General features: G+C 41.2%; 3 protein-coding genes across 3 annotated transcripts; all 3 read left to right on the top strand.

Annotated features, from left to right (window-relative positions):
* The first annotated feature begins 7777 nt into the window (after nucleotides 1-7777).
* On the top strand, nucleotides 7778-12278 carry comtd1 (catechol-O-methyltransferase domain containing 1). The gene is made up of 7 exons (XM_061228644.1): nucleotides 7778-7899; nucleotides 8659-8759; nucleotides 9517-9622; nucleotides 9969-10087; nucleotides 10942-10996; nucleotides 11476-11609; nucleotides 12093-12278. Exons 1-7 carry the CDS (start codon nucleotides 7845-7847, stop codon nucleotides 12246-12248), a joined length of 726 nt encoding a protein of 241 aa, XP_061084628.1. The 5' UTR covers nucleotides 7778-7844; the 3' UTR covers nucleotides 12249-12278.
* Nucleotides 12279-14928: 2650 nt separating this feature from the next.
* ifit8 (interferon-induced protein with tetratricopeptide repeats 8) lies at nucleotides 14929-20189 on the top strand. Its single transcript, XM_061228744.1, has 3 exons — nucleotides 14929-15013; nucleotides 17061-18311; nucleotides 20183-20189. The coding sequence occupies exons 1-3, from the start codon at nucleotides 15009-15011 to the stop codon at nucleotides 20187-20189; spliced, it is 1263 nt and encodes a 420-aa protein (XP_061084728.1). The 5' UTR covers nucleotides 14929-15008.
* Nucleotides 20190-20760: 571 nt separating this feature from the next.
* On the top strand, nucleotides 20761-24816 carry LOC133118592 (neurofilament medium polypeptide). The gene is made up of 3 exons (XM_061228701.1): nucleotides 20761-21836; nucleotides 22258-22382; nucleotides 22887-24816. The coding sequence occupies exons 1-3, from the start codon at nucleotides 20835-20837 to the stop codon at nucleotides 23989-23991; spliced, it is 2232 nt and encodes a 743-aa protein (XP_061084685.1). The 5' UTR covers nucleotides 20761-20834; the 3' UTR covers nucleotides 23992-24816.
* Nucleotides 24817-24921: the final 105 nt, after the last annotated feature.

Below are 24921 nucleotides of genomic sequence, written 5' to 3'. Positions count from 1 at the left end.
CCCAGACTGCGGGAAGTTTGTCTCCAACCGGCGGCTGCGGCAAAGATCTGGACTCCTGCCCTCCTCGCGGGACTGACTTCCACCCAGAGGGCGCGTATCCGATGAGACAGTCCGCCATTACTCAGCCGAAATAGCGGCCGTAAGTTGACTGAGGGGGGTGGGCATTCGCGGCCGGGGTTAGCGCAGAGGAGATATTCAGCTTCCCTACTCCAACCCAGCAGATCCGTCATCTTTATTTTCCCCTCGCGCGCTTGCATTTTTCATGGGGTTGCATGCAACATGCACATATTTATCCTCTTGATTTCTCAAAGAACTACCAAAGAAAACCGCGTCTAGTGTTCCGCCTCGGCTGTTGCCAGAATAATCTACGCTTTTCAAAGTGGGACTCCAGCTCTCTGGCTCCCAACGCGCGGGGGGAACGCAGACATAACTGTGGGGCCTCGTTGCAAATAATAAGTGAGGTGAACTGTCCTATGGTGTGTGTATCACGGCTCATCGTGCTTGACGCAGGGAAAAATAACTAAACTTCCAGCTGTATTGCGAATGTGTCGTGCTGTATTGTGCATTTGAAATGCAGCCTTGTTTCTTTAGCTTGTCGCAGTTTCATTTGCGGTGTTTCTCATGGCCTTAACACCTTGACAGACTTGCTGTTCCCCTTGGCTGATAAAAAAATCATGATCAGGGGGCTTTGAATCGGCGGCCCCGTATATAAAATTCACCGCAGTCTTCATGGGACATTAGAGGCATTCCTGTGTTCTTACACAGCTGCAACCTCAGCTGCTTGTACCTTATTTATGCAGGAGAAATTTTTGCTTCTCAAATCGTGGGGTCCAGGAATGTGTGATTCAAGATTACAGAGTATGTTTGGGGCATTCTCTGTTCAAAATAGTGGTCTTAGTAAGATGTATTGAAGTAGGCCTATTTATTTGTGTATACAAAATGGCTAGGCCTATATACCTGTGGCTGTGTACAGTAGCCTACCATTGTTTTTGCTCGACCAAAATCGACAAACATTTCCAGAACCAGGAAATGGTTTGTTTACCCAATCCATTAGCATCACAGAATGTCTACAGATAATAGCTTACCCTCAGTCTCTTACAAACACTGCCAGATACATCCATAGAACCTCTTTGCATCGGTGGGTCTGGTGATCAAACGGGTGTTGCTGTACCATCACTTCAGCTGTGCTCTCCTTCTCACCTTCCCACCACATATTTAACGAGGGCTCCGCTGTCGTGGCCCTCAAACAGTCATTCCAATACGCTGCCTTCTCTCCTCGGTACTGTATACCTTGGTATTTATTGAAGGAGTTGGAGACTGGCTTTTCATATTTAAGACTCAGTTGTTGTTTTTTCACATTTCAATGTTTACCAGTTCCACATGAGCCAATGAGAGGAAGCAGATTAGTGTGATACTGTACTGAGTTAAAGAAAATAAAAAGATATATATATGAATGTACTCACTGAACAGGAAAAATATTTTTTATTTCCACTTTTGCCCATCTGAAATTGTTATCTATCACTGACCTATATATTAAAGAGTCAGATTTAACAGCACTGTTCCCTGCCTCGCAGAATTCTCAGCATTTTTCTTTGTTGTTTTGCTGGGATAAAGATACGCAGTGGGTGTTTTATGGAGATGTAATGGCATCAATGAGAGCCAAAGGGATTATTATATCATCTACTCTGACAATAATTCAACCAGGCTGTCAATACCTGTCAGGACATTTCTGGGATATAGCCTCATGTCACTCCAGTGAGACAAAGCTTCTTTGCCTCCACAACTGATCCATAATTTGAATTATCACATTTGGTATCTGGTTAGCTGGTTTGGCCTGTGATAAAATGCACTGAAAAACAGTTTTCCCACATCACTGCCCCCTGTACATCATTGTACTAATAGGCATACAAGCTAAGATGGCCACCGTTTCCAAAAGGACTTTCATTTTGAACCATGTATGTTGTTCATGCGATTAGCTGTGGCTCTGCCTGCTTCCTTTAAAATGCGCTGAGAGCAGATTATCCACGTCAGTGACCCCTGATACGCTCGTGCCCATAAATGCTGTTCCTGACCTTATGCTTGTGTCTCGGGCGGACGTGAGTAAAGGGTCCCTCCGGCAAGTGGATGTGGCACAACGCGTCTGGGAACATTACACAAACCCGGCCTCTGTCTCTCTTTCTCTCTCTCTCTCTCTCTCTCTCTCTCTCTCTCTCACTTTCTGTCTCTCACTTTCTGTCTCTCCCTCTCTCTGTCTGTTTCTCTGTCTCTCTCACTCTCTGTCTCTCTCTCTGTCTCTGTCTCTGTCGCTGTGTCTGTCTCTCTCTGTCTCTGTCTCTCTCTCTCTCTTTCTCTCTGTCTCTCTCTCTTTCAGTCACCCTCCGTGTCTCTCTCTCGTGCTCGCTGAGGCCGGGTTTGCTCAAGGCTGGTCATCAGTGGAGTTAAGTGGGGCCAATCATGATAGCACTTTGATCCGACTTACAGCCTAACATTATCGTTAGCACTGAAAGTACAGCAATTATAGGTCATTCCTCGCAAGGTGGAAGGGTAATGAGAAAAGAATAGAAAGTGACTTTATATATTACATACTGTGTAGATATCGTATATCTAAATGAGTGTATACACATTGGCAATGTATACATGGATCTATATACTTAGGTGTACATATAGTATATCATACAATACAGGTGAGACACACATGAATAAACACCGATTTTATAAAAATGGGGTGATGGTTATCAGTAATATTAAAATGAAGTGAAGTCTGCAGCCAGAAACTGTAGTTATGTAGAGTGATAGAATTATGGACAGTGGTTGCACACAGTCCCAAGTACTGAATCAGTTGACTTAATATTGCATGCATCCACCATCTATAATGTCTATAAAGTAAATCTAATAATATATAATATCCTATGTGATTATCATGGAACATACAGTATTTAGTTTTTTGGGCAAAATGTTCTATACGTTGTATTAGCATGCAGTACAATGTGTGTTTCTGAGCAATCCATGGAACAGTTAAACATGGATTTCTTTCCCTTTTAAGTAGATACAATGCAATTTGATATTCCCCCCTCTCTGAATCCGCTGACAAAAATCTCAGAATTTCCAGACAATGTGTAAACATTATGTACAGTTTTGACTGACATCAAATCTCAAGTGTCAGAGACAATTGATATGAGGAGTCTACAGCAGCGAATGGCAGCTCCGGTCAAGGGGATTGTACGCTTCAATCCCACAAAGGGTTCACTCGCTAATTGTTTTTTGAAGAGGTGACATTTTTGTCTTTCGCGCCTCCTGAGGAAGGTGTCGGTGGCTCCCTTGCTGAAGGTTTTCACGACGGAGGGATGCCCTTGAGCAGTCCTGCTGAGGCCCGAGGACCAGCAGCCATTTTGTGATCCTGCGAGAAAGATTCACGTCTGCTTTCATTTACAGAGTTAATCGCAAAGGCAGATAATAAAATCATGGCAGTGATTTGAAAGTTAAGCATTCCATGTGACATGTCACTGGGGCCTAATTTTATTCAATTTTTAGAATAATATTTAATTTTTAGCAACAGAGTCTCACTATAGCTGCTGAGGAGAGACACTACAGGAAGGCAGCAGAGTTTATGTTACTACTGTAAGAAACCCCCCAAATACACCAAAAGGCAGAAATATCCGAGAGGTGAAGGAAACGCGTGTAGTCTGACCAATGCTACTGGAACAGGGTTCATTTAATTTAGTTCTTGTTTATCTGACTCCAAAAGATAAGTTCAACTGCTCCTCTGTTCTAAAAGTTCAACAAAAGGAACTGCAAATAGTGTGGCTCCATATGATCGCTATCTATTTGTATAGACGTGGACGTGTCTATGATACACTTAGTATGTATCTTGTGACGGCACTGGTGTATAGGCGAGTGACTACGGCATGCAGGTATCCTTGGTTGTCTATGTCTAGTAGGACTCTAAACTGCTAAGTGTGGGGAAACTAATGCAATTTTTTCAACGATGTGCATTGCAGAAATAGAATGAAAATGTGTTACAAGAAATATAAGGTATAATATGAATGGCTATACGCAAATAGTGCGCAGGAGATCGTATTAGCGAGTCTCCTCAAACCATTCCACGTTCCCCTCTATATACCCAGGGTTTACAGGAAAACAACAAATCATCAAATAAAGAGTCACAAGATGGCGGTAACAATGGTCCTGCTGATGTTATCTCTGTATGTCCAACAAACCTGGTTAACCTTTGTATCACAGCTGGATGCTGACTCACAGGTAACTTGCATTACCTGTGGTTTATTCCTACAAGATCTTTATTCAGCAACCAGTGTACTACACCACCAATGACACCAAACTATTTCCCACATCATTAGCTATCTAAAGACACCAAACACTGTATGTGGAAAACCCATGGTTTATACAGTGCTATTTCAATTCATCAGTTCTGGGAGCATTCCACTGAGGTGGCAGAATTGCGCAGAATCAGAACAATGATGGGAGCAATAGTCCTGTATTGATGAGCACTGTCTTTTCATCAAGCCTTGCTGACCCTGTGTCAACATGGTCAACACAGTCTGTTTCCTTTTGGGGGTCTGCAGAGAGGCACACTTATGTAAAATGCCCTACACTACCCAGTGAACATTTTTGTGGTGAAGAGTCCGTCAATAGCCAAGTAGGCATTCATGTGAAAACCCAGTTATATTTGGTGAAAGTTTATAGCCAACTAAGATGTAGCCTGGCTATCTGAACTATATTGGGGTTAACCTAGTCCATTTGTGTCAAAACATCTCTCAACCGAGATTCCCACCCCTATAGAGTCTAGATTTCAGCTTTTGGTCACTTGGTATAGTGACTTGTATGATTGGAAAAAACATTCTTGATTACAAATTTTTTTTTTTTTTTTTTACAGCCAATACATTATGTTTCATGTAAAATTTCTAGCCAACTAGTCATCTCATTTCAATTCAATTAATCTTTTATTTAAGCTATATGCAAAGCATGCTTCGGATAAAAGCATCAGCCAAATAACATGTGATGTGAAGCAATAGAAAGCAAAGTTTAAGAAGCACGGATGCTGCACAAGACATTTTGTCAGGCCGCTACTACCTTACAGACACCACTGTTGTAAAATGCCTTAGAAGGCAGCCCTGTTGGAATCTGTGACAACGGACTCTCGTAACAAATGTGCCACAGACCAGCCGCTTGACTGAAAAATCAAGACCTTCCAAATGAAATCTGAAAGCAGTATCAGTCTTCCCACAATGCATCACTCAGGAATAATTGGTTTCCCTGCTCAGACCCTTCAGACGGCATGATGTTCAGCTCTGCAAAGTACAGACCGTGTCGCGCTTACTCTTCTAGATATGGCAAACACACAAACGATATTTAAAAGATGACACAATGCTGAAATTCTAAATCCAAATGTTTCGATCTGGAAATAATTATAAGTAACAACAAGACAAAAAACCAAGATAAAGTCTGAACTGAGGTTGGTTTATTTCTGATGTCTATGATAAATAGCAGACTTGTATAATATGCCCCCTATGCCCTTAACTACATTAGAGTAGCATCACTCACCAGAATTTGCACCAGTCTATTTGAGTACACTATATATTCTTCATGGGAATAATGCATATTTAGTTTTTTTTGTTTTTATCAGAAAGTCAGTCAATAAGGACCAAAGCACCACACCACAGAATGCTTAGGCCTACATTTCAAAGAGGCAACATTATTGCCTTGACAACACTGCCACTCTCTGTAGGATCGAGCAAATCGCACATACAGTAGGCCAGGTACGCTCCTGCATGAGGAAGCATTTGATTATGTGTCAAGAACAGGGATCTCAAACCTTTTTAATGTGGGTCTGTGGGGATGATTCTGGTTTTGATCATTGCCTGACTTTGGACTCCCTGTGTCTTTGGATTTTGTGTATGTGCTTTAGCCTGTTTTTTTATCTGCCTACCTGTTTGAACTTTCCCTGGATGTACTGGTCTGCTTCGATTACGCCATTTGCCTGTTTCTGGATTACATTCTTGTTCTTCCCTTTGTTAAAGCCTGCCTTATTCTACTTATCCCTGAGTCTGTACATGGTCCTTCTGTCCTATTCCCTGACCCCAGCATTATTTGGTAATGTTCCAAAGAGCATATTGTGATGTTACTGAATGCTTGGCATTTGTCAGTCTTCAAGTGCCCCCATAAATGTTCAATGGGGTTGAGGTCAGGTGATTTGGTCTGAGTAATTCTTGCAAAGTTTTGAAGTAACTTTCATTCGTTTTTAATGATTCAACTCTGTTTATTTCCTGGATTACACGAGGAGGGGGGGGGGGGGGGTCTCAGACGCCATTGTATGTTTGTTTGTGTTTTATTTATTTTTAGAATCTTTATTGATTTATCTTTTAATGTAGGTGGGGACAGGTTCTGCTACTGGCCTTGCGTGCACTCCGCACTGCTCCAAGTGACACTCAAAATCTCGGTTTTCTCCCCCCTTTAAAATCCGGATTAAAAAAACTAATCCTGACAGATTAGACCCGGGGTGTTTATCTGGGATCAATTATGCATGCCTGTGATCCAGATTTGAGTGAATAACTTTACATGAATCCCTTAAACCCTTTTGACTCCAGTAAAATCCCAGGAGATTGCTAACAATTTTAAAATATACATCTATACAAATATACTTTATCAGATTTAAGACAAAAATAGTAACAAAGTATTTGAAATACATATTAAACAGAAGAGCAAAAAGGAAAAGGGCAGACACCATGCCAGAGCCCAAAAATAGCAATATATGATGTCAAAAAATCCTGTTCTGGATTGTTCTTCTTAGTGGTTTATACTGTACGGTGTTGTGTGAATTTCACTTTCACTTTTCATGTGATATTTTGAGGTTTGGGCCATCTATTATCATAACATTATAAGAGGATAATTGAAGAGATAGGACCAGTGCTCCTAATGGCCACCTGAGGCCGCTAGTCTCCCTTTCCTCGTGTTTTGCTGTAGTGAGGATTTGATTTTTGGTTGTTCTGAGCCTGCACATGTTTATTGGTTTAAGTCATTGCTTTCATGTGTGGTCTGTGTGTTCATATTCCCTGTTTCCTATGTGTCTTTGTGAGAACTTCCCTGGTGTACTGTAGCCTTTTGTGGCCCTGCACTTTGTTCCCTCTGTTTATGGATTGTATTTTGTGTTTACTTCTCAATTCCTGGATTTTCGTGTTTACTCTATCGTTGCCTTTGCCCTGTAGAGTCCATTTGTTTAGTTTTTATTCCTGTCTTGCATGAGTTTCTGGAAAACGTGCTGCACTGTGGACTTCAGCTCTGCTGGATGTTGAGTAACCATTCCCTCAAAGGTCCACAAACTTTCGCTTGCTGCTATGCTGCAACCCCCCCAAGTTTGAACTTTCTGTGAAGTTGTTTCTATCCATGATGGAGAATGCTATTTGTAGTAGTGTTATGTGTTTACTCTTGAGATACGCTTTTATGCCTACCTGCATGGTGTTATTACAGGTCCTGGACACTTCTGTAATTCCACAAGCATGAACTTCTTGATATTAATAAATTGAATAATATAACAAATGCAAATCAGAATGCATAGTGTGTTAGGGTGCATGCTTATAAAATATTTTATCCATCAAAGACATCTGTTTAAGTATGTCCTGCCTGTACGTACAGTATTGACAGTAAAGACATCTGTTTAAGTGTATGTCCCGCCTCTAGATAGAGTATTGACATTAAAGACAGCCAATCTCAGTCTGCCCCAACCTGGTCTGAAGGTACTTAAATACTCCTGTATCGACCTCCATGCTGTCAGTAGGCTCTACAGTGCCAGTCTACCTGTAGATCCAAATATTGCAGTTTGTAGAAGCAGAATGGCTCTAGAACTGAAGACTGTATTTTGTGTTTGTTTCTTTCTTGCATTGACCGGTAAGTTTCTATTTTTAAAAAATTTCTATTTGATAAATTAACTGTAGTTAATAATTGAAATATCAGACTGAATTACTACAGGATTATATCAAAGCTAGAGTAGACAGAAATGACGTGACACTGCCTTTGTGAATTTATTTGATATTTCATGCATTTAGACATCACAGGCCAAAAACAATTGTTCATTTTCAGAGCTGAATATGCAATATGATTATGTATTTTATATTTTGTGGGCCTAGTTTATGGGTACAATGTCACATATTATAATTATATTTCTGAATTTAAAAATAGCACATTGTGCATTCCTTTGTTCACTTAACATGAGGTTATGCAAAGCCAATTATATTAAATTGTGATCTTTAGGAAAATTGTGAAGGTAAAAGATTCAAGACAGTTGGTATGGTACAGGCTAAATTGCATCACCTGGTTTTTGCTCATATGGACTGCCACTTTAAAATAGGTGGACAGCATCCTGTTTTAACTGTTGCTATTTGTATGCCATGGTTTTGTACATGTACCCAAAGGTACAATAATGTTCTTTGGGTACTTAACAGTAAAATAAAGTAAAAACCTTTAGACACAAAAAAGTTACAAATGTATTATTACACCCATGGCTAGGGGTACAATTTCATGACAAGACTCATACTGTTTTAGACATTTATCTAAAGTGTAGCATGTCTCTGCATTTTTCAGCCAAGCATTTGTCATGACATTTTTAAAACTAATGCCACTCTACACCTGTTTACTTTCTGTTCAAAGGAAAATGCAGACCCAAATATTACCACCCAGAAACTCCCTTAATGCAGTATGTGTTCAACAATTCAGTGAGAGAACCACCAGTGCTGGAGAAACTCAGATTGGTAATCACACACACACACACACTCACACATGCACACACACACACACACGCACACACGCACGCATGCACACACACACACACATACACACACTCACAGGCACACTGGTACCACCTTCTCAGACTGAAACTTTCAACAGCAGATGTTTATTTAATGTTTAGTTTTTTTTCCTCAGAGTGATTTCATTTTGGGGCCTGTAAAACCATAGGCAGCCATGAGATGGCAGCATCATGTAAGATTTGAAATGGGGCTTTAAAGTGAGTTCATGGTTCCCTTTCTGGTTTTTTTTTTTTTTTTTTTTTTTTTTAAAGATTATTTCAGTTTTTGTGTATGTTTTAGCCAACATCATGGCTGGTTTCAGCAAACAAGTTTTTGGTTTAAAGCAATAAAATACACTTCACGTAATTACAAAACGTCTAACTACGAACCTTCTTTTACAGCAATATTATGCCTCAAGAAGTTGTGTATAGCACCTGAATACCTCGTGCATTTTACTCGCTCAGTCGTTCACTCAGGCTGTAGGCTGAAGATTTGCCACAAGGGGGAGCTATTAGCAGGCAAAGAGTGGTGCCTCGCGTCAATGATTCTGTGTCCTTGTTTAAAAATGACATAATCTCATCTCTCTTCTGAACTATTTTTGATGATGCATGCTGTCTGAAACCGCTACACTCCAGGGAAAAACTGGCGCAGCATCCTTGTATACCTGGAGAGTCCATATATGTTTGAGCCTGCAATATGCATCTGTTTGAATGTTTTCCAGAAAACACTTGAAGATCCTTTGTACATCATGTTAGCAACGATTGAGCATGCTCAGCTCATGGCCAACCTGCTAAAACTGATGAAAGCCAAAAAAGCCATAGAAATAGGTACAAAGATTCTTCTTCTTTTGGCAGTGACTGGATGACGGAATCCTCAAAATGAAGGTTTTGTGTGTATGTTGGTGTGAGTGTGTGAGTATGTGTGTGAGTGTATGAGAGAGTGTGTGTGTGTGAGTATGTGTGTGAGTGTATGAGAGAGAGAGAGCGTGTGTATGTTGGTGTGTGTAAGTATGTGTGTGCGCGTGGGTGAGTGTGGATGTGTGAGTGTGTGCGTGTGTTTGTGTGTGTGAGTTGTGTGTGTGTGTGTGTGAAAGAGAGAGTGAGAGAGAGTGTGTGTGTGTGTGTGTGTGTGTAAGAAGGGTGTAAAGACAGATGGAAATGTGTCTCCATGCAGGAATGTACACCGGGTACAATGCCCTCAGCATGGCACTGGCACTTCCAGACGATGGTCGCGTGGTGGCCTGTGAGATCAATGAGGACTACGCCGATATCGGCAAGCCCTTCTTTAAAGAGGTAAAAACCAGCCCACTACGAAGTACCCTGCATGGTGACACAAAATGGGGTCTGGTGTCACCCAGGGGCCTGCTCTACAGAGCAGGAGTAATTAGCTGGATAGGAGTTAGCTGGATAACTGCGCCAAGTAAAACCCATTCTCCAGCTATCTCAGTGATCCTGCTTGTGGAGGGTGTGGGAGGGTTTCAGATGGCAGGGATGATAGCACCTCATTGTGTACACAGTGACCCCTGCTGGTCAGTCAGTTGCTGCAGTCATGTGCAGTGTGAAATAATGGGGAGGAAATGCATAGGAAGCACTCAGTGAATAAACATCACTGCAAAGCACATAACACAATGAGATTACGTAAAGTCATTGACATTTTTTATTTGGCCTTTTTACTTACAAGCTATTTTTATTTGTTATTTGTTATGGTGTATTCTTCACAGAATATAGCACTTTCTTTCAAATAGGCATCAAAAAGAACACACTTAAGATCTGCAATTATTTTTATTAAACACTAATATATTCAAAAAGAAATAACAATAAAGTATCTTGTCAATGTTGTCAGTGTCTGGCATCCTTAAAAAGTGCTGGTACATCCAGGTGAATATATTAAAAGATGAATATACTTTTAAAAGACAGCACTATACATTCAACAAAAAGGAAAAACATTTTTAAACGGAGTAGAACACTGATCTGTGCAAGATGCAAGAACAGGAAGTAGAGGACACTGATCGGAGCGATAGGCATGAACAGGAAGTAGAGGAACAGTGAGTGATGTGGCACAGGTCTGGAAAACATCCTTGATGTGTAAATGCATGCCAGTCTCAAATTCTCAGGCCTTCATACACTATCTGTATTCTTTCATTTAGGCAGGAGTGGACAAGAAAATTGATATCCGCTTACAGCCAGCCCTGAAGACCTTGGGTAAATAATTCCTAATATATTCAAATTACAGTGCAGCCTGTAAGTATTCAGACAGTGACACATTTTTTGTTGTTTTGGCTGTGTACTCCAGCACAGTGAATCAGTTAAAATGCAGACTTTTAGCTTTGAGAGTTCTTACATCCATATTTGGTGAAGAGTGTGGTAATTGTGACCGTTTTCATAGATAGTACATGAAAAACCATATAGTGGTCTGGAACAAAGTGTTATGGACAGACGAGATTTAGATCAACTTGTACCAGAGTGATGGAAAGAGGAAAGTGGAGAAAAAAAAGGAACAGCTCATGATCAAAAGCATGCCACCTCATCTGTCTAACATGGTGGAGGCAGTATTGTGGCTTGGCCGTGTATCACTGTCCAAATATGTGACACTGTCCAATACTAAGGAATTGCACTGTAGCTTTCAGCATTGAGTGAGCTTGACATCTTGCTGGATTTGTGTCTGGAACTTAACTCCACAGATGATCTCCTAGCTGCTGGGGAGAACGAGACCTTTGACTTCGTCTTCATCGACGCAGACAAGCAGAACTACGGAAACTACTATGAGAAATCCATGCAGCTTGTGAGGAAAGGTGGCATTATCGCCATTGACAACGTGAGTGTTCTCAAACTGCTTCTTCTGTAATCAGAAATTTTCCACCTTCTTTTACGAGCGAGTGTTGTTTGTTAGTGAGTGTTGCTGTTTGAATTATATTCATAATTCACAAACAAAAATAGGTAGAACATTTCCAATTACAGAGTACAGTTTATGATGAATATTTTTGAAGAAAATAGTGGTACACCTTTGTTTTCTAACAATGACATTGATGGCAGTGTCTGGACACTGTTTAGCCTTATGGGGGGAGATTCTGGATTCCAGCAACATAAATTATTTCATATCTTCTCATCTCCTCAAATGGGAGATACCATCTCTGATTTGCAGCCCGATTTCATTACTGGCTCCCCCGCCATAGCTAGTACCATGGCTAAATCCCTGTCAGTCAAGATTTCTCTTTCTCAGTCAACCTTCTCCCTGGTGCATACCCCTCTGTTTCTTTGTATGAAGTGTGTTCATTGCTCCGGACCGTCTGATTTTCAGGTTCTGTGGAGCGGCAGGGTCATTGCACCAGCAGAGGATGACCTGCGCTCCCAGACCATCGACACACTGAATAAGAAACTGCACACGGACGACAGGATCGATCTGAGCATGCTCGCTTTTGGCGACGGCCTGACACTGGCATTCAAACGCTGGTAAACACAATAAAATGCATCCCAGAGAAAATTATACTTGTGTGGCATTTCACTTCCATGGCATTCACTTTACATGAGCCTCAGGTACTTCTCTTCTCTAAGTGACGATCGGAAGGCAGCAGCTAGACCGCAAACAGGAGGTCCATCCCTGGGTTCAGTTTGGCCAGGCATTTATTTCATTCTTTTAACCAAGCTGTTGCTACATTACTAAGTTAGCTAGTTCACGAATCTGTTACTATTAGTTCCCTAGTTCTCAGAAGAAGCCGCTTTCCAGTCACTGAGGAAAGGAAATGATTGAATGTTGGGCTAAATCTCAGAAGTCTCAGATATGGGGATTATCTTCATGTACTGAAGCAGACTTACATTTGCCAACTTGTCACTCAGTACCAGGAGTGCAGTTTAGCAAATCATAATATCCCCAGCTCTAAACAGTTAAACTGTCCATCACAAATTGCTAATTTATTTGGTATATCTCAAGTAATAAAATGAAAATACTTAATGCATTATAGTCACTCTAGAATTACAGTAAATTAATAGTCATTTTCTAAACAAGTTCCACTACCTGACAGCGTACAGATAAATGCCTTTGTACAATGACTGCTGTTTGCAGAACAATGCAACACACCTTTAAATAACATCACCTTTCTATTATCTGTGGTAGTACCAGTGCCAAGAAGTACCAATCCCTTTTTTTTTTGAGGCGAGTCAAACCCTGTACTAGCATATGCCTTTCATGACTTCCTATACAACATACGGCGAATCCGCACCTTTCTCACCACCTACTCGACCCAGCTCCTGGTCCAAGCGATGATTCTGTCCCACCTGGACTACTGCAATTCCCTCTCCCTCATTAGACCCCTCCAACTTATCCAGAATGCAGCAGCTCGTCTGGTCTTCAACCTTCCCAAATACTCACGTCACCCCCCTGCTTACTTCCCTCCACTGGCTGCCTATCATGGCTCGCATCAAATTCCAAACATTGGTGCTAGCCTTCCAAGCAGTTAAGGGGGTCTTCCCCAGCTTACCTACAAAAAATCATCAGACCCTACACCTGTCACAGCAGGGAGGACAGAGGAACCAGAAGCAGACACAGGGGTGTGGAAAATGACAGGTTTACTAGCAGACAGAGTGTAGTCAAAAAACAGGCCAGGGTCAAAAACCAGGGGGTCAGTCCAACAAAGCAGAGGTACAGATCCACAACAAGCAAAGAGTCCAGGGAAGCAGGCAGGGGTCAAAACCAGGAAATCCAAAAAACTAAACAAGGGCAAGGACTCAGGAACAAGGGGACTGGGACTGGGACTGGGATTGGGACTGGGACTAGACCTAGGGGAGGGGAAGGGGAAGGGGAAGGGGAAGGGGAAGGGGAAGGGGAAGGGGAAGGAATAAAGGGCTCTGGAACAAAAACAGGACAAGACAAACTAGCAGCCTGCAACTGAAAAGGACAGGTATAAATACACAGGAGAATGAGACAAACTAGGCGGGGCATGGGAGTGAGGGCGGTCTAACAAATAAACATCAGGTGAGATACATGAAAGGGTAATAGGACAATAATGAGGGGGAAACGAAAACGCGGACTGGATTCACAAAGACACACGTAATGCAAATGGCTCCGGACTAGGGAGTAGACAATTTGCAGAGAATCAGGAGATGTAGAGATACGGAGAGACAGGTGCAAATACTTCGCTGAAACTAAGCAAGTAATCAGTGATAGAATAGGGAGGCGGAGTTACAGAACAGAATTGAAACTTGAGATGTGTTAGTAAGTTAGTTAAGTGACTTAAATTACAAATACCCAAAACTAGTGAATGTTAGTTTGTTAGTTTGACAAACATATTAGTGTGTTCGTATAATTAGTACTGTACAACTTCTATGTTAGTTGGGATTAGTATATTAGTGCTATGTACAAACATGAAATGGAGAGAAAGCAGGAAGTAAGGAATGCAAGATTGGAAGGAAGGTTGAACCCCAGAACTATCGTAAACACCCGAATAGTGGGGCACGTAGACAGGGGAGTGACTGGGCTAGTAAACATTTAGACTCAGACATCACAGGGGAAGACGAGTGCAAAGACTAATGAATAAACAGAACACCAGACATGAAATATGAAAAATAATAAATTACAAGAATAATGAAAATAAACAATTAACTAACACAGGACAGAACACAGGAACATAACAACACCCCTGGCAGACCTCTTCATTCAGTCTTCATTCATGGATGGCCGCTTGGCACCTCCCCCTCTCAGAACTTCCACCTCACGCTCACAGCTCCAATATTAATTTACTTGAAAACTAAACTTGTCTACGGTTTATGTAACTTAGATATTAGTTAGATATTATAACACAGATATTAGTCCACATATGTGACATAAGGAATAGTATTCAGTGACAGTATTTACTGTAAATACAAGAAATGTCAGTCGTCATTCAGACGCAACGGTTGTCATTTAAATAGTGGCTCCAATAAAACTAAGAAATGAACTGAAAAACTGAACTGAAGATCCAGCTGATTCTCACTGTTATAATTACTCGGCTTAAAAATAATATTTGAACACACTCACAATGCAATGTTGTGAAATAAGAAATGACGATAAATAGAATGGACAAATGTTTTTCACTTTCGTTTCCTTTTATTTTCTGAAAATGAAACTTAACATACCTTTGTTTGTTGAGCAACGCTACCCAGGTGACACAACACTCAACTCTCTCTACCGCTGAGGGAATTAAGACAGCAGTGAAACAGTGTCAGCCCCCTGCCTGCAAATATGAGGTAAGCCACTTCATTTTTGTATTTACTGTAAATATATTTTACATTACTGTAGTAGACGACATTACACAGTAAAACATTTCGATGTTTTTTTGGCCCAAATGTCCGCAGTCCAGTATGTAAATCCAGTACTGTAATACATAATACAGAGTGTAAATGTGTCGAAACAAAAAATGTAAAGTTTTTAAGTTTTTTAAAGTTTTTTTTTTAAGTTTTTTGTTTTTAAGTCACACTGCTTTTGGGAGTGACATTTATTTTCGAGAGTGGATATCATTGCGTATTGTCCAAATTTAAGAAGAGCTCAGTCTTCATAATCAGATCTCGCAATTGCAGTACATATCCCCTGTAATTATAACAACGTTTACTACACTGCGATATGCCGATTGAGATGGAAAGTTTAGAAAGTGTACTTCATTTATGTGAAAATGGAAAAACGCTGGTGAACGTTTATCAATTACCGCATGACAAACTGCCACCGACAGAGACGATGTACAATTGTTAGATTGTTTTCATGAATTTGGTCGTTTTAATCCATAAATGCATATGTGGATATGTCTCAAAAATGCCCAGGTTGCATGATTGTTTTCCTTCACATAACTCTCAAAATAAGCTATGTCAACAATTCATTATCCATGAATTTGCATAGAAATTGTTATTTTATTGATATTACCCCAAATTTGCACTATTACAAATTCCAGTGGAATTTAATGCATCATACTGAAACAAGTGTTGTGTCTCACTGGAATCAGTTTGGATTGTGTTACCTATTGCAATAAAGTGTCCGAAAGATCCCACTTGCATAAGAAAATGTATTTGGGTGGGGTGAGGAGTGAGGATGGAGTGTTATTTAGGATCTGGAAATATTTATGGGAGACTGGGGAACAACCAAACACTTTTAGGTTTTTGCTTAATTTAAAAATATATACACATATTAGAGGAAATATTTTTGATTCAGACAGCATATACATGTCTTTGCTATGACTATAGACCATCGGTACAGTTCTAGGACATTACATCCTGGTGATTCAGTTGAAAGTAACGGGAGTGAAAATGTTCCAACATGCTCCAGCTGGAAACAAAGGAGGCATGGAATGGGCAGACTTGTTCAAGCAGTGAAGCAACCTTGAATCTCGGGCTACAAGAATGGAATGGGAGACCACACCCGGTTACACTCCTATCTGCTAAGAACACGAAAATTAGGCTACAGTGAGCATATGATCAACAAAACTGGAAAATTCTGATTGGAAAAACATGGTCTGGTTGGACACATCTTGATTTCTGCTGGAACATGTAGATGGTTGGGTCCGAATGTTGCATAAACACCATTAATTCTACCAATGCTGCAGATTGGGCCCCTTTATACCAATTGGGCATCATTTGAAAGGCATCATTGCTAAGCATTGTTGCTGATCATTATGGCCACAAATGGATAACTAAATAAAATGGATCTAGCTAGCAGGAGAATGGGCCACAAAACAAAACATACATCATCTCAGTTCTTTAGTATCTACTGCATATCTGGCAGCAGAATGGTGGAGGCTCATTTGATACCTTGGACCCTTGATGACTTAAAGGCACTCAGCCAACAAATGTGTTCCATATTGTATCAGTATACTTGACAGCTGAATCTAGTCCCACCCCTAAATTCCCATATAGATCCATTGAAATGCAAAGAGTTTTAGAATCACTTGTAGGACAACCTGAAAAGAAAATATCCAGACTGATGATAATGATGATGTTGACAGGTCACAGACATCAGGAAGTCATGGTGAAACCAAAATTAGCAGAAATACCCTTTAATAAAAGCTCCGCGTTTTGACCACATGTGAATTCTTTCATAACACACACAGAAAATAAAATATTAAAATGTAAAAAGACAAGGTGATTGCAAACTTCTGAGCAGGGGTGTAGCTTAATTATAAGATTGTATCAGAAGATTGACTGGGCTAGTGATGTATTCACACAGGGAAAGATCCTGATGGCTGACATAATGGTGTGGGTATTGCGGTAAAAGTGAGTGTTGCTAATCAATTTCTCTTTTTTCTGGCAGCGGTGATGCAAATGGAAATTTGAAAAGTGACCTGGAGAAGCTGGAGTGTCACTTCACCTGGGGATTGAGGGTGGAGGACGCAGATCTTAACTTCCTGGAGGTGAAATTCAGTGACTCCGTATCCCTTCCGCATGACTCAGAGAATAACCTGAAGGGCAGAGCCTACAACTTCCTGGCTTATGTCAAACATCTGCAGGGCTTTAACGAAGAGGCTCTGGAGTGCTTGGCCAAAGCCAAGGAGAAAAACGTAGACAATGCAAAGCACTGCGTTGTGACATATGGAAACTTTGCTTGGGTGCATCACCTCATGGGCCACGACCCCGAAGCCTGGACATACCTCCAGAAGCTGGAGGAGATCAACACCAGCTCCCCGACACACCCAGCAGAGACCCTCTCTCGGGAGGTTCTCGGGGAGAAGGCCTGGTCCCTCCTGAAGTTTTCCAAAAACCACTACGAGGCAGCCAAAGAGTGCTTCTATGAGGCCCTGCAGAGGGAGCCAGACGATAAGGAATGGAACACGGGGTACGCCATCTCCCTGTTCCGATGGGACGGTTTGAGGATAATGAGAGGTGAGCAGATCCCCTTGGGCTCATCACGGTCGCTGAAACAGCTTGTGACAGCCCTGGCACTCGACCCGGAAAACGGCTCCATCATGGTTTACCTGGGCCGCATATACCAAAACAACGGCAAAAAGTTAGAGGCGTGGAAATATATGAAGCAGGCTCTGGATGTGTCCCCGAACAACCTCAGCGTAGTTTTAAAGGTGGGAAAGTTCCTGAGGAAAGTTCAGGACTACGATATGGCGTTGAACGCGCTGAAAAGGATGCTGGAGATAGTCCCGGATTCTCCCCGCCTACACCACGAGATCGCCAGCACTTACCGCTGGAAATCCTTCAGACCGGATGGCGAGACTCGCGACCCAGACCTGATCCTCCTCTCCATTTCCCACACGGAGCAGGAAGTTCGACTCAACCCCACGTACCTTTATCCCCAATTGGAGCTTGCACTGAGGTACGCCGAGGTTCACCAGATTGAAAAGAGCGAGCAAATCTTCCAAGAAATGTTCGCTCGTACTGATCTCAAGCCTGCTGAGCGGCAGGCCCTACATCGCATGTTTGGAGACTTCCAGAAGAACCACATGAAGTCTTTTGACACGGCTGTGAAGCACTACATGGAGGGGATGAAGCTGCAGAACGTGTCCTCAGACTGGCATATGTGCCGGAAGCGGCTGGTCCGCATCATGAACAGAATGTACAGAAGGGATGCGCATTATTATAAAATTGAAGAGTTTCTTTTTTCATTCCAGCGTAATAGTTCTTGCAGTTGAAAGGGTAGTTTATCTGTGGCTCTCATTAGAAGATCTGGCTGTCATTTTGCTGTCTGCTTTCCCTTAAGGTGTTCATTAAACATACACAAAAGAAAGGTCATGTCATATGTTGTATTAATGTACTATGTCTATTTCACTGGACAGCAAGAACTCTGTTGGAGATGTAAGTATTGTATGTACTTAGGCCTCTGTAATTTTGGTGAACGTGTCCAGTGAACGTGTGTAGAAGTAGGAATGGGTTCTTTTAGTTTCTGCGATTGCTAGCCTTAAAGTCAGTTCAGTTGTGAGTGATAACTTCAAGTAGTACTTTGTGTAGATTTGAAACGAGTCTGGACTGTATATTGTATTGTATAATGAATAAACTACATTTCAAGGGTGGATCCCAACAGGATGTAGTTTCCAAACACCCTGCCATCCAACATTCATTTCAGTACTTTTTTCATCCCTTTAGTTTTATCTTTTTATTGATCTGTTCTTTTATCTATTCTGTTCAGTTTCATGTATTCTCATTGACGCACTTTGTTTTGCACGCAAATGAATGGAATGTGCTCTATAAATAAAGGTTGGTTGACTGACTGATTGATTGATTGCTATGAATTTATGGTACACTACTATAACAAATTAGGAATATGTGTCAATCAAAAGACTAGGCCTTTGGCCTAGATCACTGTCATTTTACGGTAGAGTAGAGTAGCTGTCCCTTGCTAAAAATTTGTCTCACTGACACCGCTACTTCAATAATAATGACATTTCCAGTATCTTCCTTGGCGGATGTCACTGGCCAGTTCTTGGGTGTCTTTGTTAGTTCTGGTGCTTCTGTTACACAATGTTTCCATACTTAAAGTGATTGGAAAGGGGCTGGAAATAGTTCACCAAAAATAAAGTGTCAGGATTGTATGGGCATGGTCAGGGCTGCCTCGCTACCCCACCTCCCCCATCAACTCCCAAAATGTATGACCCACAAACAAACAAATAATGTGACATGGCTATATCTATCAAGATACTAAATTTGACACAAAAAGGACCCGGTCAGGATTTAAACCCAGGACCTTTTTTCTGTGAGGTGATGCTGTCATACGCTTCAGAATCATGCCTCCTTAAAGATACTTAAAAATCCATGTACAAATCACATAAAACCATGGGAGGAGATATACAATAAGACAACAGAAATATATAGGCCATGAGGACGCAATAGCTCAGACTCTAAAATTAATACATTGAATTCCATCCATTTAATGTCTAAACAGGCATAGATGGTGATGTTTAGTCAATATTTCAGTGCAAATGATTTCTCTACTGTTGTTTTTATCACTTTAAAGAGCATGAAAATGATTACACATTACTTGTTCATATAGAATGTATAGAATACAGTGACAAACAAAGTGGTCATGTCCTTCAGACCTTCAGTATTATCCAGATCTGCAGAATTTCTGTTCTGACCATTCCTGTTTAAGTAAGTTATAGTCATTATGAGCCCTTGGGCATTGGCTACAGGCCTAACTTTCCCATTTGTTTATTGCATCGCAATTCCATTCTTCCTACACTTGCAGTGTGTGTGGTGTACTGACTGAGGTCCAAACTTCCTTTTCATCTTATTGAGCATAACACCTCTTAGCTACACCCACACCATTGCTCACTCTTCTTGTGTAACCATTTGATTATTTGTGGTTGGGGTCTACATCAGCCCCTTATAATGTACTATGCATTACATTCAAATTGCACTCAATGTTGCGGTTTTTTTGTCGTCGAAAATAGCTAACACAGCTGAACTTCTGTGTCTGGTCTTTCTCTCCAGATTCTGAAAATCTGAAATTCTGTATTATAGTATAGTACAGTTTTAAACAGTACACATTTCCAAAATACTTCTGCTTTCACTTACCCACTGTGTAACGTAATTTACAACACTTCTCGTTGCTGCTGCACCACCTGCAGTTTTTTTTTAATACGCCGTACACTAGTCACTACGAAGCAAAGGATCTGGAATGTTTGCACAGACTGCCTGCATGAGGGTGAATTAGTTGATTACGTGTATGGCTTAAAAATAACTTATTGGTATAAACGCGTTTGTTAATTTGTTTTCATGAATTTGCGGGAAATAACACAATTGGCATAATGCCGAGCCATTTTCTGCCTTTTTTGGAATAGGCTGTTGAAACATCGGCTTTGACTTGGGGAACATTAGGGTGATTCATATATATATTTTATATTATTGACAAGAAAAACAGTGAGAACTCAAGAATGTTTGGTTACAAATCTTTCAAACACACGCTCGTCGCTGATCGATTACCCGCATAACCGCAAACTCTCTCTGTTTTAGCACCACGGACAGTTCCATTCTGCGACGCTAGCTGACACTGGCAAAGAGTAGCCCATATTAGCGGGGGGGTAATAGGTATATCCGCACACCGGCACAGCAATACCTACTGCAGGAAAGGTTTAGTTACAGTATGCAGTACCTCTCAAGTTCTCCTCATAGGAGAATCAGAGAAGAATATTCACGGACTGCGTATTTCGGATCATCTTCTTCACAAATCGGCCCATTGAAGAGCTCAAGGAGCAATGCGTCGTCCTCTTCATTCAAACGATACAACGTGATACTTCATAGGGAATTGGGGTCGATTCCAATCGACAACCTTGATTTTGCAGGGGACTCGCAGATGATGAACAGAGATGAGAAAAAACTGCTTCAGGAAGTAAACGGTCGTTTTGCACGGTTCATAGAAAAGGTTCGTCGTTTGGAAAATCACAATAAGTCTCTAGAGAAGGAAATCGGTGATATCAGGCAAAGTAGACAGTTCTCTTCTCTGGCACGGCAGTATGACCCTGTGATTAAAGATTTAAGGAAACAAGTTAATGACATATCGCAACAGAATCGACAGATTGAGGTAGAACTTGATCACTTAGAGCAAGACTTGTACTCTTTACGATCAAAATGGGAACAAGAAGCTCATTATAGGACAAACGTTGAAAGCGGTATTAAGACAATGCGAACCCATATTCATGACGCACATCTATCCAAAATGGAACTAGACAAAAAAGCCAAATCCCTCGTTGAAGAAATACATTTCCTAAAGCAAAAACACAAAGTGGAGGTATCAGAAATTTCGGCTCAAATCCAGGAGGCTCAGCGTAGTACTGAAACGAAGGGTCTTGGAACAGCAAACGTCACAGCGGCTTTGACGGACATTAGGAGGCAACTTGAAGGGCGCGCGTGTTCGGGCGTCCAGCAAGCAGAGCAATGTTTTCAGGCTCAAATGGTAAAAATGATGGAGGCCGCAGAAATAAATAGAAAAGCTCTAGATACAACGAAGCAAGAAATCGCAGAGTACAAGAAGCGGCTACAAACGAAAAACATCGGACTTGAGACGTTAATTGGCGCGAAAGAGGCTCTTGAGAAGCAACTGAACGTCCTCGAAGAAGACCATGATACAATAGTCAATCAATACCAGGTAGGCTATCGATAAATCGTGTGCATTATAATCGTTATGAATATGAAGTTCATAAGATATTATTAGGCTTCACAGCCGCATTCATTGTGTTTTCAGTTAACGGAAAATCCCAGTGTTATGCAATTTTAAATGCAGAGTAGGTTGCTGGCTATAAGTCTTGGTCTAAGGTCTAATGTGAATATGGACTAAACAGTGAATGCGATTGAACTGTAGCATTATTTATTCTGGATCATTACATTCAATTACTTGGCAGTTCTGCAGTGACGTACTGAGCAGTGAACATATTGCAGGAAGGCATTGCAATATTAAGTCAGGTTGCGTAATAGTGAGATCAAGCACTTAATTTGTCAATACAATATGTAGTATACTCATCTCATGCCCTATACTCTTAATTTGTGGACTCTTTTTTTTTTTTTTGCAGCACACTATTAGAAGGCTGAAGCTGGAGCTTACAAACTCCACGTTAGAGATGTCTGGTTACTGTCAGCAATATCAAGATCTGCTAAATGTGAAAATGGCTTTAGATGTGGAAATTGGTTCCTACAGGTAAGAATCAACAAATATCTGTACCATGGAAGAGCAGAAAATAATATAAATAATATAACCACCAAATCGAATCGGCATTTCTTCTTAAAATTTTGGCTCACAGTTGAATACAATAATTTTCTCTTCACAATCAGAAAGGCAAGTTAATTTAGGGGATTAATTAACTCATCTGTATAGCAATAACTGTTTTATTTCCTGTAAAAGCTAACATTTGTTTTAATGTTATAACAACACATATGGATTGAACTAGGTATGGTTTTTATTTTAAGTTTCTGACATAATGCAGCCTCAATAAATGTTAAAAGTGTCTTATTAAGAACAATTAATGGTCTGTTACAATGGGCCGCTAATGTGGTTCGAACAAATCCAAGAATGCACAGGGGGCCCCCCAGACCGAGACTGAGAACCCCAGCTCACATTGCAAGAGAATGTCACCACCGTTAACTTTTTATTGTCGTTGCATTTTATTTGAATTATAAAAATATTATAACTTCCTTTTTTAAGGCAACTGTTGGAAGGAGAAGAAATGCGGCTTCATTCCTGCACCCAGGGCCCAGTGCCATATGTGTACAGACAATCCCCTGTCTACACACTTCCATACTTTACCATCCAAAGGGGCCAGTGCTACAGGGTCATGCCCCAGTACAAGTTTGTGGAGGAGATCATAACTGAAACCACAAGGGAAGTGGAGTTGTCCGAGACTGAGGAGACAGAGTCAGAGAGGTCTAGCAGCGAAGGAGCTGGTGGCGACAAAGGGAAGAGCAGCACTGACAGGGAGGCAGACGTGGCTGAGGTCGAGGTGACAACAGAGGAAGAGGACGCTGTGGGGTCAGAGGAAGATGAAGAGGCACTGTCGGCTGATGATGTGGACGACACAGCAACAGTGTCGTCCGTAGAGGCGGGTGAACCTGAGGGAGCCGTTATGGGGACCCAAAGCTGGCCCGATGCAGAAGAACACACTAAGGACAAAAGGCCCACTACCATTGTAAGAGACCAGAGTACTGAAACTGAGGATATGGCTGAAGATAAACATGTTGGATATCAGAGTAGAGACTCTTCCGGGATCTTAGAGATGGATTTGATAGAACCATCAAACCCAGGTGGCCATACTCAAGACAAACCCCAAGAAGAAGATGAAAGAGAAAAAGGGAAGGAGCTGTCAGGGATTGAGGAGACCCCCGAGAAAGAGACGTATGGCCTCATTAAGGTCAAGGGGTCAATGCAGCCAGAGGCGGACATTTTGGGACACAGTGGTAAAGAGAAAAAAGATGTTGAGGTGAAACCAGAAGGAAGTCCGGAAAAAGGGACTGTAGATCCTGGGAAGCTACCAGATCCGTCTAGGTCAAAGCTTGCTTGCAGTCCAAAGTATGAACCAGATGCACCATTAATCACCATTGCAGTGCCAAAAGACACCACAGAGAATGGCTTGGGAAACCTGTGCAAATCAGAGGACATAAGCACTCCAACGTCAACTCAAAAAGCTACACCCAGAATGAAAACCAACTCTGCAAAAGAGGAAACCACATTTCTCCTTAAAGAAGAAAGTTCCGGTGAAATTAAACTAAAGAAAATCAGTAGTGACACAAAGGAAGATCCGGGAGAGAAGTAACTGGACAGAGTTATAGGTGGTAACATAAAAGCATAGAGGATGCATTGCTAAGGAGGAAGACACTGGCTTAAATATGTCCTCCACAGTGGAGTCGACCTCCACAGGAAAAAGCATGAGCGAAAAAGACAGCAGGAAGATGGAGGACCCCGTTCAAAAAAGAGTTGAAGAGAAATTTATCAAACGTAAGAGGTGTGAGAAACCAGCCAAACCAGCTGAACCAGCACTTAAGATAGAGGAGGCCAAAGAGGTCATTTGCATGCAGGAACATCCTGCTGACTAAGGTCATAGAAAATTCCACTGGGAATCCGATCACGGCTAAAACAACCATGGTAGCACAATCTCCCTGAGCGAGATCTCCTGGGAGAGGAAGGCTAATAGCAGGAAGCATTACCCTGGGATTTGTAACCGATATCCTGGCGAATTTGCCTGAGTAACTTAAACACAGTTCATAGTTGATTTCATAAAAGGATACTCATGTGAAAACCACTTGTCATAAAGACAAAAAAAACAAAAAAACATCACGATGTACAACTCTACTGTTGATCTCAGAATATGTACAATGTACAGATTCATACAATTTAACATGTGCATTCATTTCTGCTGTGCATGAGCTTCAAAATAAAGCAATAACTTGTCTTCCTCAGAAAATAAATATAATTAGAATGCTGTATGTTTCTGCTTGTGGTAATGTTTGATGTTTGATGAATATTGATTTTGTCAGGTCGTTCATTTTTTAGATCACTAATGATCTCACTTGTGTATCTACCTACACTGGCAGTAAAATGGAATTGCCTGTATAGTCAAGTAAAATCTGTTTAACTTGTATCATGCTCTTTTTAGAAAACTGTCGCAAAAATGCTTTACAGAGTAACATAAGGGCAAAAAATGACAAATTCAGGGCTGCACTCCCACATAGCTAATACAAGTTGA

Source organism: Conger conger, chromosome 18 (assembly GCF_963514075.1).
Source record: "Conger conger chromosome 18, fConCon1.1, whole genome shotgun sequence".
Taxonomy (NCBI): Eukaryota; Metazoa; Chordata; class Actinopteri; order Anguilliformes; family Congridae; genus Conger; species Conger conger.
Note: the sequence above shows the minus strand (reverse complement) of the source record. Positions and strands in the feature narration are given on the sequence as shown.

What these genes read in the sequence shown, in the direction of transcription:
- LOC133118592 (XM_061228701.1), top strand. Translation starts at nt 20,835, where the DNA reads ATGCAGTACCTCTCAAGTTCTCCTCATAGGAGAATCAGAGAAGAATAT. An exon ending in CAATAGTCAATCAATACCAG is followed by an intron (nt 21,837 to 22,257) that starts GTAGGCTATCGA and finishes TTTTTTTTGCAG; the next exon opens with CACACTATTAGAAGGCTGAA. An exon ending in GTGGAAATTGGTTCCTACAG is followed by an intron (nt 22,383 to 22,886) that starts GTAAGAATCAAC and finishes TCCTTTTTTAAG; the next exon opens with GCAACTGTTGGAAGGAGAAG.
- comtd1 (XM_061228644.1), top strand. Translation starts at nt 7,845, where the DNA reads ATGGCTCTAGAACTGAAGACTGTATTTTGTGTTTGTTTCTTTCTTGCA. An exon ending in CAAAAAAGCCATAGAAATAG is followed by an intron (nt 9,623 to 9,968) that starts GTACAAAGATTC and finishes GTCTCCATGCAG; the next exon opens with GAATGTACACCGGGTACAAT. An exon ending in GCATTATCGCCATTGACAAC is followed by an intron (nt 11,610 to 12,092) that starts GTGAGTGTTCTC and finishes TCTGATTTTCAG; the next exon opens with GTTCTGTGGAGCGGCAGGGT.